This window comes from Platichthys flesus, chromosome 1 (genome assembly GCF_949316205.1).
Source record: "Platichthys flesus chromosome 1, fPlaFle2.1, whole genome shotgun sequence".
Lineage (NCBI taxonomy): Eukaryota > Metazoa > Chordata > Actinopteri > Pleuronectiformes > Pleuronectidae > Platichthys > Platichthys flesus.
This window is the reverse complement of record NC_084945.1, coordinates 5,144,113-5,162,555: the sequence shown is the minus strand read 5'-3', so window position 1 is coordinate 5,162,555 and position 18,443 is coordinate 5,144,113. Positions and strand designations below refer to the sequence as shown.

Below are 18,443 nucleotides of genomic sequence, written 5' to 3'. Positions count from 1 at the left end.
ACATTAAACTCACCGCACACCAGTAAACTGTGACGAGAAGTCAAATTAGAGCCAAGCTGACAGATGGAAGAGATTTTGAAGCACTTACAGAGCAGAGAGGATATGATTGAGTTGGGAGGCGGTGAAAAGATTAGTCGTCAGCCGGCTGTAGAGGAGCGACACGGTCATATTTGCAGGAACAGTGTTGTATTTTACTTTAAGGTTAATGTTTTACCTCTGAGCTTTCTCTGCTCGCCGTCCTGAGAGACCTGGTGTCGCCCCACCTCAGATCTCTGCAGCCTATTGTTGCCTTGGAGCCAACTTAGAAATATCATTAGTCAAGGGACACGGCAATGATTAACACTTTTGCCACTCTTATTCCCACCAGTATATCCAACTGAAAATCCAATCTTTTATAATTTGTAATAATGACCATTTCCTTTTCCTCCTGACAGTTTGCAATTAACTATCAAAGCTTATTAGCAGTGATATCTTCTGTGCTTTTGAGATTATTCACACAGATGTTAGGACAAGTGCAACTCTGTCCAAGAATCTTTGTCTCTTATCAATATAATGTTTGTGTGTTTCTTTTAGCGGAGGGAGTCCCCCAGGTGTTTTACTTTGGGCCTTGTGGGAAATACAACGCCATGGTTCTGGAGCTGCTGGGCCCGAGTCTGGAGGACCTCTTTGACCTCTGCGACAGGACCTTCTCCCTGAAGACCGTCTTAATGATCGCAATTCAGTTGGTGAGTCCATAGCATTTTTGTGACATGTTAAAGCATTTAGAAATGGCTACTTTTTCCATTAAAATGTCTGCTTTCAAATTTGTATGGGACTAAAGCGGGCAAGAGGCCAAAGGAACAAGCTGATTACTGTAAAGACAAATAGAAAAACATACAAACAAACTGCATCAGAGTGCATTGTGAAATCAGGGCAACAACAAGATGGAGGACATCTTCATAAGCAAATTAAAATGGCAAAGATATATTATATAACATATAATAAGAAATACATGCCTGTCTTAAACAATAACATGTCTGTTGGTGAGGTTGAATCAATCGATGACTAAACTGCCCATAAAGCTGTTATATGAATTTCTTTGTGAATCAAACAATATTTCCCTCGGTGGGCTGAGGTCCTGCCCACAGACCACGTGGCTGTGGAGCAGATGGGGAGGTGGAGAAGCAGAGTCTCCTGTTACTCAGTCTGCAAATGAGCAATCTGTCAGTGCACTCATACTGTTGGTCAGAGTCAGGTAGGCTGGAAGCGGGCCCACCGAGCAAAGACATCACTGAATCTCATCATGTTTGATCTGCTCAGCAGGAGCTCCGGCCCTCGTCTTCTCAGGCGCCTCACACATTTGTAACGTTTAATTTTGTTAGCACAAAATGTGCAGTGCTCTCGTAATGAAGATCGCGTCTGCACATTTGTAAAGAAACGTTCAAAGTAGCACAATGTAAGACTGGTGTTGCTGAACAGAGATTATGTACGACTGCATTTCAGCCAATCTCCTCTTTGATATTTATTCCCTGGTTTGCAAACATTTACATTCTCGCCCGTTGTGTTTGAGTTGTTGATGCTCAGATCTTTTAGCAGCTTCGAGCACACGGTTTAAAAATGTTTGTCTTTAACCACGTTGTCGTCCTGATCGCTGGTGTGTGGGATGATTGGTGGCTTAAATTAAGAAATAAAAAAATCGGATAAAAGATCTGGCTCAATATCATCAGAAGATTTTTTAATGCAAAATATAGGTGAATTAATCGTTGCAGTCAGGCCTCACTGTAAACCCTAAATACATTTATTGTATGAAATTAAAAAGTTAATTGTGTAATTGTAAAATGTATTATATGAATAAATAACTCATAATGCTGTTAGTTGCAGCCTTGGTGTGTGATAGTGACTGGAAAATACTTGTCTCTCTGCCCGGTCTCTCGTGGATTTGTTTCAAGTCTGTTTTAAAGGTTCCACCTCTTACATTAGAGTGTGCACCATTTAGGCAAAGTTACGCTGTGAGAGACGTAATGGTCTCGTGCAATCCCATAACTCTCTTTAATGGTCAGAGTTGATGTTAGAGGCCCAAACTTTTACTCCCTGGATCCTACATTTTTAACAATGCATCTTTCATTAGACCTTGACAGAACTCTCTTTCTCTCGAGTTCCAGAAGACACAATACAACAGTTTAAACAAAGTCGTATTATTAATGACTAGTTAACTGATCTTCATTTGTGAAATTGGTGTTGTGCCCCTTTTTAATGTGAAACAACTGAAACCCGTGACTCGGTTGGGTTCTGTTTGGACATTATGATTTCCCACTTTGCAGATGTTTTTGCCCAGTTTGTCATTTTACCTGATGTTTTGTTAATGTTTCCGTCTAATCACTGTGCTGTGCTCTCTCTCTTGCCAGATTTCCCGAATGGAGTACGTGCACTCTAAAAACCTAATCTATAGGGATGTAAAGCCTGAAAACTTCCTCATCGGACGGCAAGGGAATAAAAAGGAAAGCATTATCCACATCATCGACTTTGGCCTGGCCAAAGAGTACATCGACCCCGAGACCAAAAAACACATTCCATACCGGGAGCATAAGAGTTTGACCGGCACCGCCCGATACATGTCCATCAACACACATTTAGGCAAAGGTATGTTTCCTTTCTTAGCTTTGTTTTGGCTCTGTGTTTTTCTTCAAGCTCTATTTTGTATGTTTTGGGTTTAAGTTCATTCCTAATCCTTCAAGTTTCTACTTCAAATAAAATGTTGTCAAATTGATACAGAGCAAAGTCGGCGAGATGACCTGGAGGCTTTAGGCCACATGTTCATGTATTTCCTTCGTGGGAGTCTACCCTGGCAAGGGCTAAAGGTACGTGTGCATGGAAGTGTTCCAATCCCTGTTACTGAGTCATCAATATAAGTAAAATAACACATCTTGACTACTTCACAGCTCTCTGCAAGTTTGATATATTAATGGAATAATCAGGTCAATATTGTTTTTTGTTTTCATTTTTTTAACAATTTCTAACTATGTCCAAATTCAGTACCGCTACATGTGAGCATGAGATATATATACGTCTGTTCTTTTTACTTCTTCCCAACACTAAACTAACAGGCAGTCTAAACACATTATTTGTATCATCATGTTGACGGAAGAACCAAGAAGGATTATTTTAATCCGTGTTTATAAATGGAGAACTCATGAAGAACTTGTTTCCATTTCCCTCTGTATAATCTAATCAGATATCAGGATGGATTCTTATGATTTTCTGTTGTGGTTCTCCTGCAGGCCGACACCTTGAAAGAACGATACCAGAAGATCGGAGACACAAAGCGTAACACTCCCGTCGAAGTCCTCTGTGAGAACTTCCCAGGTAAACTGATGCCTGTGATAGGGCCTTCAAAATGAATGGAATCTGAATTAGAATGATCTTAACCTTATGTGTTTGTTCCTACTTCAGAGGAGATGGCCACCTACCTGCGATATGTGAGACGATTGGACTTCTTTGAAAAGCCCGACTATGAATATCTGAGGACTCTGTTTTCTGAGCTGTTTGAGCGAAAAGGTTACACCTTCGACTACACCTACGACTGGGTTGGCCGACAGATAGTAAGTTCCTCGTGGTAACTCCACAGATTATTTGCGAGCTCCTGGACTGTAAAAGCATTGAACTGATTCCTTCTCCCCCTCAGCCCACACCGGTTGGGTCTGTCCACATAGACTCTACAGCGCCCGCGGTCACGAGAGAGACCAACCCTCACAGAGACCGGCCTGCGCAGCATCAACCAATTAGAAATCAGGTAAGGCAGGTTTTATTTTTAGTGTTGGATCGTCTGCAGAGGAAACTGTACATCACAACCTGAAATATATATAAACAAGGTTCACACGTACAAGCAACAACCACCTGCTTTCAAAGATGTTCATAAAGAGTCTCAGGGTGAGCTGTAATCTCACCTGTCAATAGAGAAACTGTGACACCAACATACTGAGAAACTCAGAATTCATGGTTTATCAGGACATTATTTTAGTTTTATAAGAGTTTCAGGTTTTTAAAGGCAAATACAGTTTAATAACTTATATCTGTTTTGCTTGTATAAATGCGATTATGCTTTTCAAACCATTAAACCCAATTATCTTTTATATTCTTGGTTTGAATCATTTTCAGACCAGAAATTAAAATGATTTTTGCAGATTCGTCATCTACAAAGATGACAGATAAACTAAAAGTGGTGTGTGTGTTCCTGATAAAGTTTGGGTGAAATTTTGTGATTTCACTGTTGATTTAACTCAACATTTTAAATATTTCAGGTTTCAGTTATGTATCATTTAAGTACAATTAAATTGAGATGCAAGACCTTACCTCCATTTAAAGTCCAGGCTCATAGTTTCTGTTTCAGTTCTCTGGCTGAAGCATTGCTTTGATTTTGATTCACTCTTTTATTTTGTTAATTTATTTTCTTCTCCATTTCTCATACTGCTTTGCATGACACCTGGCCTCGCGCACCTATATACCCATCTTTCCTAACACAATTATTCCATCACTTCCCCCACTCCCTCTCCCATTGCAACCCCCCCCCCCCCCATCACCGACGCACCACGAGCAGACAGCGGTCTCAGATCGACGAGGAGCATGGGAGGCGCAGCCCACACGCCAAGCAAACTCCTCCTATCTGACCTCCCACCTGGCAGCGGACAGGCACGGGGGCTCAGTGCAGGTATACACCCCTCACCTGATCAACCAGCAGCTCCCATCCAGTCTCTGGAATCCAGAATAAACCAACCGGCAGGCTGCTCTCAGAAATGTCTAGTTATAGAGACATTTTGAGTTTGTTAGCCTTGTTTTATTGAGATATGAGACTTTATTCTTATTTTGAAATATACTCTTAACATTGCTCAATGATCATTTTCAACCAGATTTCTAAGAAAAGGTTAAGCATTTTTAAATGATAAAATTTTATTTAATTCAAGGCTTTCTTTGTCCATACTTATCTCTAGAGTATTTTTAAGGTACTTCCTTTTACCACTTCTGATTAGATTAGAAAATATCACAAATGAATGTGCAACAATAGATTCCACACATTTTACCAGGATGGGACATTTCATAGTATGTGAGACAGATCTATAACCATACACCCTCCCCACCCCTTTACCCCCTGGCTGGGAAATGTTATTTTTCTACCCGACCATGTGCATGTCATCTAGTACCACCCCCCGCAGATGGGGTTTTTGTTTTAGCTTTCTAAACATCAGCCGTGCTAGTTGAATTATGATCTCAGGTCTTATATCTCTTCATGGCGCTTGGACGTTCCTTGTGAGATGCAGAAGCCTCTTGCATGGCGGGGTGACCTGGCTGAGCCGGCTAAGTGCATGCTCTCAAGTCGTAAAGGCTGTCCATTAAGGGACGTCCAGTCGTGTAGTTCTTTCCTCCTCGTCCCTCTCTGGCTTTTTTTTGCATAAGTGTCTCCAATCGTTCTACTCTGTGACATTCATATTGAAACCGTGCAGAGACTTGAACGTTGCCCTGTCAGACGCTGGGTACTTATATTTGAAGACAGCAGTAAGCACGAAGTCGTAGATTTGTCTTTACAATAATTACAATACTATTTCTTCTACAGGTTAATGGTCGATCAAGATTATGATTTTTTTATTCCTCTGCCATCTTACTGTGTTGTAGAGGTGGTGTTTTATTTGTAATTTATAAAGTTTAAAAGACTGCAAAGGGAAGTTCAAAAGCCAGAAAACATAAAATCTATCAGCTCCTGGTAGATTTTCAATAACAGATGGTAAAAGATGTATAACTCCACTTATTATCCCCTGAAGCGAAATAAGTTTGATGGAGAAATGTTTAAGATAGTTTTGAATGATAGATTTCAGAAAGGTACTGATACCAAGTGCCGGCAGAAGTGGATGTTTTTTATTACCATAGAAAGAATTTACATAATTTTCATGTGTGTTATTGTTGTGTTGTTCTCTTCTGCCGTCTGACATGTTTCCCCAGAGGAGACGATACAAGTAAAGTGAAGTGATGAATGTTTTTTCTTCTGAAGCCTTCTATCTCAGCAGTACCGGTGGTTTTTCACTTTCTGTCTGACGTGCTAACATGAAACCGTTTAAACAAACTTCGATGGATCGATCTGAAGTTTCCGCCCCTCTGTGCCACAGGTGGTGAGTTCGACCAACGGGGAGCTGAATGCAGACGATCCGGCTCATTCCAACGCTCCGATTACAGCTCAGGCAGAGGGGGAAGTGGTCGATGAGGCCAAGTATGTGTCACACACCCGCCACACCTCTCCTCCATGTCCATCTGTCGCTTCCACTCTTTTCCACTCCTCTTCCTCTCTCTCTGTCTGTGTCTCTCTCTTGCCACCTTTTGCTATGCAGTGGAATTGTGACAGCCCCCACCCCCCAGCTGTCATCCTGCTCCTGCCACTATTATTCTCTGTCTATATTTCTGTATAGAAAGCAAACTAATGTTGTAACCAGATTGCAGGAGCTTGTCTGATTTCCAGTTGCCTGGACATCCTAAAGAAACACCTGATCATCATGTGTTGAGCAGTAATGCAGTGCAGATCCTGTCAGTTCACTGAATCAGCCAGTTGAGTCACACCAGACCGTCCATGTGATAACTTGGTCACATGTATAAAGATGAGGCACTAGACTTCTCTGCCCTCAGGAGATAAACATGACAGGGAAATAAGCTGTTGTCAGTACTGCTTTCTCTCAGTTTATCTAAGAGCTGGTTGCACCAGCTGAAGAGCTATCTATGATGCCCACGCTACACGGCTGAACGTCCTGTGGCTGAGCTGGCTGAGAAGAGCCGAGTGAAGTTCCTCTGTGGCCCAAAGCTCTGCGATTAAATTAACCCCCTAACCCCGGGAGAAAATAAGCAGATTGAGGTCGATTTCACAGTGAATAGCCAGCTTATTTTTTGTTGGATAAAAGTAGGAACGAAAGATTTCGCTACAAAAGTGCTGAATGCAATAAATGCCAAGACATTTAAAAACCACTTTGTTGCCACACTTACACTGAGCAAATCATTTGATCCCAGTTAAGGATCCCACAATATATACTGGTCAAACTGTTATTTCCCTGGATCCATATCTAAATGTTCTGGTCCAATGTCCAATCCTTCCTAAACGTTTTGTGGAAATCCATTTAGTAGTTTTGCGCAATCGTGCTGACAATTAAACCAACGACAGGAGAAATCATAACCTCCTCGGCGGAGGTAATAAAGCCAAATGAAATCTTTCTCCTGTATCCTGAAGTACATGTTAGATTTCCTCCTGTAGCCTTGTAATATATGATAATGTTTCCTATTGCACTAAACTTTATATCCTAATACATCTTGTATATCTTGACATAAGATATCATTGCATTAATCTCTCAGTGCAGCTCAGAGTTATACTCACACAAACTGCAGGATTTGACCTTCACAGTCTGAGTAAACCATGATTCTCTTCTACGAGTCTCTGAATGAATCTCCCAGAGGTTCTTTAACTTCAGTCTGTGCTTCTTTCCGGGGTCAGATCTTCCTCCAGCCTCTCTATTCACACCATTTTCTCTTTGATACCAAGTCCACCACATGATGTAATGTTTCAAATGCTGTTTAATTATTGTTTTGCCTGTGAATTGATGCCACATGTGTCATTATTTATATTAATGAGCTGCAGATCAGGTTGAAAGGACTGTTTGCCATCAGTGATGCTAATGTACAGTTATTAAAAGTACAATATAGGATTAGGAGGAAGTTTTCACACAAATATTACAAATATGTCAGTCTGACTAATCCTGTCTGTGATGTTTTTCACATGAAACCAATCTGCAGTTCCACCAGTGAGGAGACAAAACACATTTTGATATTGAAAAACACACACACATGAATCTGCAGAGTAGATGTTTTCTAATCTTTTCCACCCAAACTCCTCCTCGACGTCCACCTGTGTCCTGTTTATGTATATGTGTGTGTGTGTGCATGTTCGTGTGGCATGTGCCTTGTCCCATCATCCTGGTCTTGCTGTATTAATCTATCTTTCTTTTCTCTTTACACCCTCTCCTCTCTCTTCTTCTGTAGCTGCTTGAAAATGCTCAACCTGTGGTGAGTCCCTCTCTGCTCGTCCACATCAGACACATGGGACAGGGAGTGGACCAGCCTAGGCTGGGCTCAGAGGAGTTGTTATTCACATGGCTTTATCTGCGTCTCTCACTGGTACAACAGTGACATGTATTCCTGAGAACACTGTCTGCCACGTGTGATATCAAGTTTCTGCCCTTTTATCCATCACCACCCAACGTTAAGTAGAAATGAGTAAAGATTAAACCATGCTGCAATGTGAGTTAGCCAAAGACTGAGTGTAAAGATGGAGGACATGCCAGCTCCTCTAAAGTAAAGCCAAAGCATCTCAGTCGCCACCTGGTGGCTGATCATGAATCACATCTTGTCCATTAGTTAGTGAATGGGACATGGACCATTTATCCAAAAGATGGTTTCTTTAATTTCAGGTAGTTCTTATCACATTGAGCGATTATTTCTCTGGTGAATTTAGTTTTAATAATTTTATTTAGTTTAAAACGTGGTGAAACACCATGATTGACAGCTGAGAGCGACCTGTGATTGGTCAATCCTCTGTATCAGCCTGACCTTGATGAAGTGGCTTCGCCCGCGGATCACTAAGCCTCAAACTCTGCCTCCTAATCCACAAGATGGCAGCTTTCGAACCATGAACCTGGGATGAGCTTAATTTCTGGACAGTGGGAGGAAGTGAAGACATGTCGTCCATCTTTATATCCAGTCTATAGAGCTGCTTTAAAATATTTCAGCAAACATCATCAGGGCAGAAAGAATAAATAAACTTTTTAATATATTTTAAACTAATCATCCTAATATTTGACACTTAGCTCCTTATTGCAGAACATTTGGCTTCAGGTTAAAGGTCTTTGAGCTCTTGTTGCATGGTGCACCGTTATTTATTAATGGATGAGCCTTAGAGTGCCCAGTCACTGTCCTATGTCTCCATCCACAGCTTTGTTTCTTGTCTTTGTACGTTCTTATTGATCATCCGGGCTCATCCTGTCTCGTGCTCTTTGTGTGCACCGCTCCATTCTCATGCAGAGTCACTGCAGCACAGTTAATTCTTCAAAATGGGAGAAGAATAAAACACGTGGTGGAAATGGATCCGTCGTGTCCTTAATGCTAATGTTTTACTAATCAAACTGCAGCTGCAGTTCTCATTGTCACATGACTCGGATCAGGCTCTTCGGATTATTAACACACTGATTTGAAATAGTCAGCTTGGGTTTGCTCTTTCTTTAGCTTCATCTGGCACTTCGCTCATCTACATGTCCACTGAACGTCCGTCTCTCTCCACAGGTGCTGCTGCTTCTTCAAGCGAAAACGGAAGAAGAACACGCAGAGGCACAAATGATCGTCCGCCACCGGCCTGAAACATTCCAAGTGTCCGGCTCAGTTGATTGTGATTTCAGAAATCAATAACGGTCCCATTCAGAATGAAAGAGGGAGACAACGGGAAGATCGTGATTGAGTTGTTCTCCGGAGGGACCAGTTCCATATGGTTTGAAATGTGCAAGACGCTTGTGTCTTTTGATGGGAGTCCTGTTTTTAAATTTTTTCTTGTTTTTACATTTTTTTTCCCCTCCTCCAAGATGTGTGGGAATGTTCTGCAGGCCAGTCGGCCGGACAGGGGAACTGTTCAGTGGATCTTTGCAGGGGATAATCTTCAGTTCTTTTTCCTCAAGACACGCAGCATCTGTATTTTTCTCCTCATTTTTCTCCTTGTTTATTTCCTGTTGTTTTGCAGAGGAAGAGACGGGTCTTCCTGTTTTAATCTTACCACCTTCCACCTGTGGCGTTTTTTATTTCTTTAATTCACAAAACCCTATTTTCATTGCTCCTCTGTCCCAGTTCGAGGTGTTTTGCCTGTGATTAGTTTGCGAACTGGTTTGACACAAAGCCCCTCTGGTCCTCCCTGACGTGAGGCTGAATGTAACCCTGAACACACGAGGAGCCAGGAGTGTCACCAGAGAGCGCCAGCCGGCCGGCCCCTGCACTTTTTACCCTCCAAAGAGGTCGACCCTGGAACTGGGACCCGGGCCCGAGGGAACAGACGACCACAGACGTCTCCTGCACTGCGTTCTCTCGGGATGATTTCTGCTCGCGCCGCTTGGTTAAAGCGCTCCCCTTTAACCACGCCGCTCTCCAAACACTACAGTCTCCTCTGACTCTGCAGTTCTGCTCCTGTCGGCTTTTGTGATTATGAGCGGCAGCCTGACACTTGTAGATGTGGCTGAAACAAAACAAAAAAATGCTATTTATGCTATTTATCTCTTGGTTGACACCAGTTTTCTTACTAATTCTAACACATACACACTGAATGTATGAACAGTAAGGTAAATGACTTTGGAGCAATCTTATAATCTGTTATGCGCATGGAAACGAAATTGCAGTAACGGCGTTGAGACCAATGTTTTAAAAAAAGTGAGACCAAAATCAAGTGGATTAGTGGGAGGGTCTTAATTCGTTCTGGATCTTAATGATGTGATGGTTAGTAATGGACTCTGCAGACACTGGGGGACGTTGCTTCGGAGAACCGGTGGGCGTGATCTGATTTGGAGGTTTTAGCACAGCCTCCCCACGCTGCTGTCCAATGCCTTAACCCCCGACCTGTCCACCGCCACACCCCCCGCCGGACACACACACACACACACACAAACACACACAGGCCTCAGCAGCATGATAGTTTGTGAGATGTGCGGCGCTGTTTGTCCGGCAGTCACCTGCATCTTAAACGTTGCCGACTTCCCAGATAGTATCAGAGTAGTGAATGACTTCCTGTGTAACACTGAAGATGTATTATCGAGAGAGGGAGAGAGAGAGTGATGCCAAATGTGAGGTTTGGCGTAATAATCTGTGATGGTGTTGAGACCCCCCCCCCCCCGTGTCTCGTCTGAAGAGCCCTGTGCTGCAAAGCGATGTTTGATGTTCGAGTCCCTCTCCTTTTAACGCAGAGAGAGAAAAACCTCATGTCACCATTTCTTTTTCTTTAATGAGTGTCACGGAGGACTGCCTTGAAAACAATATCCTCGATAAGTCACCTTGCCTCCTGACAGAGAGGAGCCACCGCACATAGTTGTTTTATTTTCATGTCTTGCTAATGTGAATTGTTTTTGTTTTGATTTTGTTTTTCCATTCCAAAAAGCCATGGTTTTATGGGGAAAGAGAGGGTAACAAAATAGAAGATTATAAAAAAAAGAAGCTTGAAACCATGACTGCACTACATTTGTTGACCCCGGCTTTCCCTATCGAGACCCCGCCTTCTTAATACTGTACTTCAAACGTGCTTATTACTTTAACTTGTAGCTGCCTCGTGTGCGAATACTTCCCTTAGGGTGCAGGGAATACACTTTCAAATCATTTTAACCCCCCCCCACCCTCCCTCTCCTTTTATTTTGTGCCATGCCGCCCTTTGGCCCCCCCCCCCCCCCGCTCCTCTGCACACTCACCCATGCCAGTCCTGGATGAGTGGACTCAGAGTTCGGTTTGTGACGCTCTGTTCGTCATCTTTACAAACACAATGTTGTAGATGTTGCAAACTCTCTCAATGGATCCGTATGTAAACCTGCTCGTCGCGTGTATTTACACTGTATAGCTTTTTGATTTACTCTTGCCCCTGACATGTCAGTTACTCCAGGGTCTAAGTTATTGTGTTTTAATGAAAGTACTTGAATATGAAAATCTATGGGACCTTTTTTATTTTCTTTATCTCTCGTATTTTTTTTTTTTATTATTGATTTCTCCGCCGTTATTGTAATAATTCAAAGGTTGGTTTTGGGGGGGGTGGGGGCTGGCGGGAGAACAGGCTGTTTGAATGACCGGTGTTCATTTCTCTGAGACGTCATAGTGCCTCTTGAGTGTCGGATGATGGTGAAGTGTGTGGGACTCGGAGTCCCGTGCCGGTCGGTGTGACAGCCCGGACGAGGCTCAGCCGGTGAAGGTGCCGTCAGATGCGGGTTTGGAGGTTTAACGTCACGCGTTTGTCTCTGTGAAACATTTATGGTTATCTGTTTTGAATCCGGCGAGGGTGAAGGACACCAACCCTGTGACATCTGCAGCACCTGGAGCGTTTTGTTGAAAGTATTACTGTGTAGTGAGATGGATATCAAGACTATACAGCCTTCAGTGTTCCACCCCTACCTCCCCCCCCACCCCCGCTCCTCTGAATTCCCCGAGTGCCATTCCCTCAGACTACTACTACTACTACTCGCCCATGCCTTTTACCTGTGCCAGAATAAACATGAAGTTGAATGTTTGGGTTCTTTTTCTTTTGAACATCGCATTTCCACCTCGGGTCCTCGGTGTGTCCACTGTCTTTTTTTCAGTCAGAACCAGGAAGTGTTTGAAGAGAGTTGCTTTCTTTCATTCACACCAAAAGAAAGTGATTGTTTCAGAGTTGAACTTGTGACTCAGCATCTCCACCACGTCTGATTCTTCCTTAAACTGTGGGTTGGCCTCACTCTATCGCTCACGGCTGAACTGGTAGATGTAGACTTATTACTCTGGTGTATGCATTTGTTTTACCCTCTGGGCCTCGTGCAGAGCGACTATAGGAGAGCTCTGTGTGATTTGTATCTGCATGGCTTTTGTCCGGAGACGGCAGGGAGTCGTGTCTCTGTGAATCCTCCCCCCACTGTCGGGCTCGTGCACTGTTTGGGTCCTCGTGACCGGCAGAGAAACGTCTCCTCACAGCACGTTCCTTTTCAGTCCCCATCATTTCTCATATTCTATATCTCACTTCAGTCAGACGTGTGTGTGTTTAGGGCTTTGGTTGTGTGTCGCTCATCGTGTGTCAAAGCTGTGTAAATCAAGCGAAGGACAGTTTGAGGTGTGAATGAATGGCTTCGGTCTCTTTTGGGTTCTCTGGCACTTTCTCCTTGTTGCTGTACTGTAGACTTGTCTTGGATTTACTGTATATCTTTTCTTTGAGGGAGAGGTTTAGGGTGACATTTACTGCAATATTGTGATTATTTGAAAATTGTAAATTGTACAGTGTTCACAATTGTAGTCTTTGTTTTTGTTTCTTTTGGGATTCCATATGAAATGTTTTTTTATTTCTTTCCTCTCAGACTGTGGAAAATCCGATTGTACAGCTGCAAGAGTTTATCCTCCCCTCAGCATTGTTTTTGTTTTTCTTTCTTTCTCAGAGCTATGATTAAGAGAAGTCTTAAAACTGTAAATAAATATTGTGTTGAAATATGAATGTCACTTCAAAAATGTATTCGAATGAGTTAGTCAAGGGCTTCACCAATGAAGGAGCCACATTTCTTCTTTTTATGGTTTCATATTTTTAATTTGCAGAAAGGTAAAGGTCCTTTTTTATTTGAGATGCCTGTTTTGTTTTGTTTTCCTCCTTGAATTCATATAAATACGATGTGTCACACATGAACCTTATAAATCACTTTTTATTCCCTCCACACCTAAAGGGAAACTCCAGTTTGCACCCTTTTTTATGTAAAATAAAAGCTCTCTCCACCTTGTGGGAAGTCTTCTGTGACGTGATTTGTACCAACTCCTCCTGATGCACGACTCTTCAGAAGATTCAAGATGTTTGTCACATATGAGTGAAAACGTTTAGCAGGGAAACTCCATTAGAAAAAAATACAGGAAGCAATAAAAACATGCAGTAATAAGAAAAATACATTAATATTAAAAGAATTGGATTTACTAATATTTATGCATGATAGTAGAATAACAATTAAACAAGAAAACTCGGTACAGACATAAAGCAGTTCCAAATACTATTACCTACCTTTTCTCAATTTGAGGTGTTTTAGTTATTCACACGATTCAGACATATTCAACCATCATACATGCTAATAAAAAAAAAGTTGTACATTATTTATTAAACATAAATTTCCATGTTTTTACATGCGGAAAATTAAAAAAACGATTATTTTAAATTCTTTTCTGCGATTGTTTGGTCCTATGAACAATTCCAAACTAAATATCTAATTTATTGTCACATTCAATAAAAAGAAGCTTTTTGCTTTGAGATTTTTTTTTCAAATAATGTGTGAGAAATGAATTTCAAATAATGTCTGAAATAATGACAGACATTATTTCAGACATTATTTGAAATTAATTTTCTTTACACTGACTAATCAGTCAACAGACAAATCATTGCATCATCAGAATATATAGTAAATCATGATGCTGTGATACGTTTCATCACAACTTTTAGCTAAAGTGATAAAAAACAGGTGAATTTTATTAACCCAAGTTTATTTCAAGTTCAACAGATTGTTTTATATTTGTCTCTGCTCTGACGTTTCTGCTCTTAAATCTTTAGACAACTTGATTCAAAGTGTTAGCTGCTCCTTTGACGTCACATGCTGTTTTCTACGGTGGCTGAGAGCGCTCAACACACTGCCATCTAAGAAAACGTGCAAATACAGAGGTTATATTATTATGTTTATCATATTTACACGAGTTGACTACTGTAGTTCTCTCCTCCCGCCGCTAGCTGGCGGTGCTGTCGCGGTGTGGTCGAAGCAGCATATAAACTTCCTGTTTGACTCTCGTCTTCCTTTCTTCTTCCGGTCCGAGCCAACATGGTGGGTACCTGTAGAAACACTTCACCTCCTCAGTCCTCACGATCCTCTCTAATCCTCCGCGTGTGTCCGCGTCCCGAGCGGCTTCGGGCCTCAGTCCGCACACAAACATCCCGGATGACAACAAACACCGCGTTTTATTCCCGTTAGCGGATGAAATTCAGATTAAAAAGCTAAATGTTGCCGTTAGCTCCGGTAGCTAACATGCTACAAACAACCGGAGGCGCACCGGCTCTGCTCGGGTGCGATTCTGAGGATGAAATGTGCAGTTTCCTCTGCGTCTGGGTCGCGGTTCACTTTCTAACTTAATTAAACCTGAACACTGTTAGTTTGACATCTGATTTAATTGAGTTTAAAGTCGAGCAAATGTTTTAATGATGTTTAAAAAGAGAAAATCTGAATGTTTTCCAACCTGGAACTGAGGCTCAGGATTTGAACTCACTTGTATTTCCACAGGTTATTATGTGAGGTTAAAGGAAGCTTAACAATATCAAAGGTTTAAAGTTATGAGATGCTTTTTGAACAGTTTCTACAATTTCATAGTTTATCTGGCTTGAATTTTTCTCTCTGGAAACTTTCAAAATTACAATAACTTTCTGTTTTCACGTGTAGAATAAAGTTTTTCTTGGATCTTAAATCTCTGAAACAACTTCAGCTCCGTTAAGTGATGCAACACAATTTTAAACATATTTTCTCAAGCGAGACTTTCACAAATCTGAAAGTGTCAAAACATCAAATACAATATTCCCCTTTCAAATCAGTAACTAATGTTAAAAACTAAATTCATCATTCATGGCCCTGAAATGAACTGTTTAATTAATCTGGATTCTGCTTACAGTCTGTGTTTTAAAGTACATTATTAGGCATTATTGTTAATTACTGCTGGAAAGTAAAATAACACCAGAATGTTAATATCTTACATCCTACTTATTCTTACTGGTTTCCAGTGATTGCTGATGACTGGGTTCGATAAAGAAATCTATTTTAAACTTTATTAATCCCTGTGGGTTTAAAAAGTTCTTAAATAGAAATCCAGAGCAGTAAAGTGACTCGTACTGTGTCAGCGGGTGAATTTATATCCATGGAAAACTTTCAAAAACAGAAGTAAAACATCACTTGAGTCAAAGTTTATAATTAGTCCCAGATGTGTATTATTCATTAGGTTATCGTGTTTTGAGGAGACAAACTCTCAGGAGGAGTCACCGCTGAATAACTTTTAAAAGCACTTAACGAGCTTGAGAGTATTTCCAGTTGTGTCAGAAAGTGTTTTTGTGTGGCTGCTCCTCAGGGACGCGTCAGGACCAAGACGGTCAAGAAGGCCTCCAGGGTCATCATCGAGAAGTACTACACCCGTCTGGGCAACGACTTCCACGTCAACAAGAGGGTGTGTGAGGAGATCGCCATCATCCCCAGCAAGCCGCTGCGCAACAAGATCGCAGGGTGAGTGGAGTCAAACCTGCTGCTGCTGTTATCTACAGACACGCTCCTGTCGGCTGATGTGCAGTCTCCCAGACCTCAGATCAGCTTTATGAGTAGTGTGAGGGACTTCCTGTGCACAGTTTGACCTCAGGGTGGAAGGTGACACTTGTCCGGCAACTCTTAGATCTCATCTTTCTCACAGCAGTTGGAGAGTCAGAGGAAATGTTGTCTTGGTTTCATGCTGAAAATGTAATCTGAGTTCTTGAGTCTCTTCTGGTTCTGTTTGTCCTGGTTCACGTCAGACGTAGAAAGTGTCGCGGTTTGAAGCCTTTTACCTTGAAGCCCATTAGCTGTCACACATTCCAGCCTCAGTAAGACTTGATGTGTAATAAGAGAAAGTCGAGGACTGAAAACGTGCACAGCTCCATGTAGTTTGTTGTTAATACAAGACCCTCATTAGTGCTGCCTGTGTCTGGTTCATATATAAGTTTGAATGATTAACTGAACCTAAGCAACAAAAACAACTTTTTGCTTTTACTTTGACAAATTGGAAAACAGAAAGTGCATTTATGAATGTTGTTGACATGACGGAGCTCAGCACTGGTTCTCTGTCTCAGTCCAATAAGGTGAATTGAAAAATAACCAAGTTATCAAAATGATATGGCGGTAATTTTGACCTGTGGTTTGATCCAGTTGCTGAAGTTAAACCGAGGACCTAGAAGAAGACTTGTTCACCTCGGTCTGCAGACTGAAGACACACTGCTGCGTCTAGTGTTATTAAATTTGTATTAATATTTAATATACAGGAAGTCTAAATTCCAACACTCCACTTCCAAGGACCACTTAGAATACACACAGCCAGTGTGAAGCCAATAAGATAAAGGATTTACAGACAGATCTATAGAAGGAGTATTTGTATTGTGGACTTGAGAGTAGTCAGCTTGTTGCTGTACTCACACTGACCTCGTTCTCCTGCTGGTGCTCAGGTATGTGACTCACCTGATGAAGCGGATCCAGCGCGGTCCAGTCAGAGGAATCTCCATCAAGCTGCAGGAGGAGGAGAGAGAGAGGAGAGACAACTACGTCCCTGAGGTCTGTCCACATTCTTTTCCTCGTCTTTAAGAGAAAGATTAAGTCTTTTATTTAACTCCCTCGAAATGAAGAAAAGTACACAGTTCAAACAACTTAATCTTCTTTTTAATCTCGAATCCTTTAGATCTCTGCTCTGGACCAGGAGCTCATCGAGGTGGATCCAGACACAAAGGAAATGCTCAAGATGCTGGTAAGTGGGACATTTATATTACTAATATAGTTAAAGTCTCATTTAGAACAGATTCTATTCGACAAGTAACACAGAAAAAAATTTGTCATGCCGATGATTTAACAATAATCAGCAGATTGATTGATGCATGAAAAGAAAAGATCACGTTCTGGTTTGTTAACTGACCATAATTAACTACAACAAAATCTATTTAAGTGAAATCCTACCCTGATAGAAGTAAATGTATAATGTTTCTTCTTCTACCTGAATCCTGACGACTCTTTCTTCCTCTGCAGGATTTCGGTGGCCTCTCCAGCCTTCAAGTCACTCAGCCGACTATCGGGATGAACTTCAAGACGCCTCGGGGGATGTAATCATGTTTAATAATCGTCTTAATAAAGGGATGTAATTGTTAAGATGACCTTTCTCTTTTTTAGTCAAGAAGTGATGGTTAATGGTCTTTTTCTTAATGACAATGAACAGAAAAAAAACCATAGAAGCCTCTGTAGTGGAAGGAAACAGTTTTTTGGTTCTTTAATATCTATTTTATGAAATGTCTACTTTAATAACTGTTATTATGTGGCCTCAGTAACATCTGACATTGACCTCAACTAGAAAGTCTCTGTGGAGCACATACCACAGTCACCTCATCAAACAGTCACATTTAAATTCCACAATCTCAGATTTATTTCCATTAAGATCCATGAATTATTCTGAGATATCAATCTACATGCTCTTAAAGGGACAGGGAGAGAGTTCTGGTCCCTAATGGCCTTAAATGAGAAAATAGAACAAAACCAAAAGCATCTGTGGTCTAACTCCATTTATTGCCAATATTGGAAGTTTTAAATAATCAGATGATCTAGCAGTTCCAAGGGCCATCATATAATGATGGTGGACCACGACCGAGGTCGGCAGCTGATGATGGATCCTTATAAGCTGCAGTGGACAATGACTGGACTATAGTGGATCCGATCTTGATGGTGGCTCATGATCTTGCTGGCTGCTGACCATAGCCTGTGATTGCAGCAGGACCGCTTGATATATTTTATTGAAGTTATCCTTCAAGATGTTACCCTCATCAATGCTGCTAAAAACTTTAAACTTGAGGTTTTCGGCACGTGGCATCTATTGTCCGTCCTGGGAGAGGGATCCTCACATGTGGCTCGCTG

The 18,443-nt window shown here is 41.5% G+C and overlaps 2 protein-coding genes across 5 annotated transcripts in view; both read left to right on the top strand.

The window, feature by feature from the left end:
• csnk1g1 (casein kinase 1, gamma 1) overlaps positions 1–13,517 on the top strand; it is a 28,316-nt gene extending 14,799 nt beyond the window's left edge. Inside the window, exons 5-14 of one of the 4 annotated variants that reach the window (XM_062398288.1) lie at positions 574–725; positions 2,385–2,619; positions 2,752–2,837; positions 3,258–3,342; positions 3,430–3,578; positions 3,662–3,769; positions 4,574–4,684; positions 6,132–6,232; positions 8,041–8,064; positions 9,337–13,517. In XM_062398288.1, coding sequence (XP_062254272.1) covers positions 574–725; positions 2,385–2,619; positions 2,752–2,837; positions 3,258–3,342; positions 3,430–3,578; positions 3,662–3,769; positions 4,574–4,684; positions 6,132–6,232; positions 8,041–8,064; positions 9,337–9,391 — 1,106 coding nt within the window. In that variant the 3' untranslated portion in view covers positions 9,392–13,517. The remainder of the gene's footprint in view (positions 1–573; positions 726–2,384; positions 2,620–2,751; positions 2,838–3,257; positions 3,343–3,429; positions 3,579–3,661; positions 3,770–4,573; positions 4,685–6,131; positions 6,233–8,040; positions 8,065–9,336) is intronic. The other 3 variants (XM_062398302.1, XM_062398297.1, XM_062398311.1) reach the window with 3 other exon arrangements.
• Positions 13,518–14,501: 984 nt separating this feature from the next.
• Positions 14,502–17,687, top strand: rps17 (ribosomal protein S17). Its single transcript, XM_062398275.1, has 5 exons — positions 14,502–14,594; positions 15,880–16,031; positions 16,997–17,102; positions 17,227–17,292; positions 17,568–17,687. The coding sequence occupies exons 1-5, from the start codon at positions 14,592–14,594 to the stop codon at positions 17,643–17,645; spliced, it is 405 nt and encodes a 134-aa protein (XP_062254259.1). The 5' UTR covers positions 14,502–14,591; the 3' UTR covers positions 17,646–17,687.
• Positions 17,688–18,443: the final 756 nt, after the last annotated feature.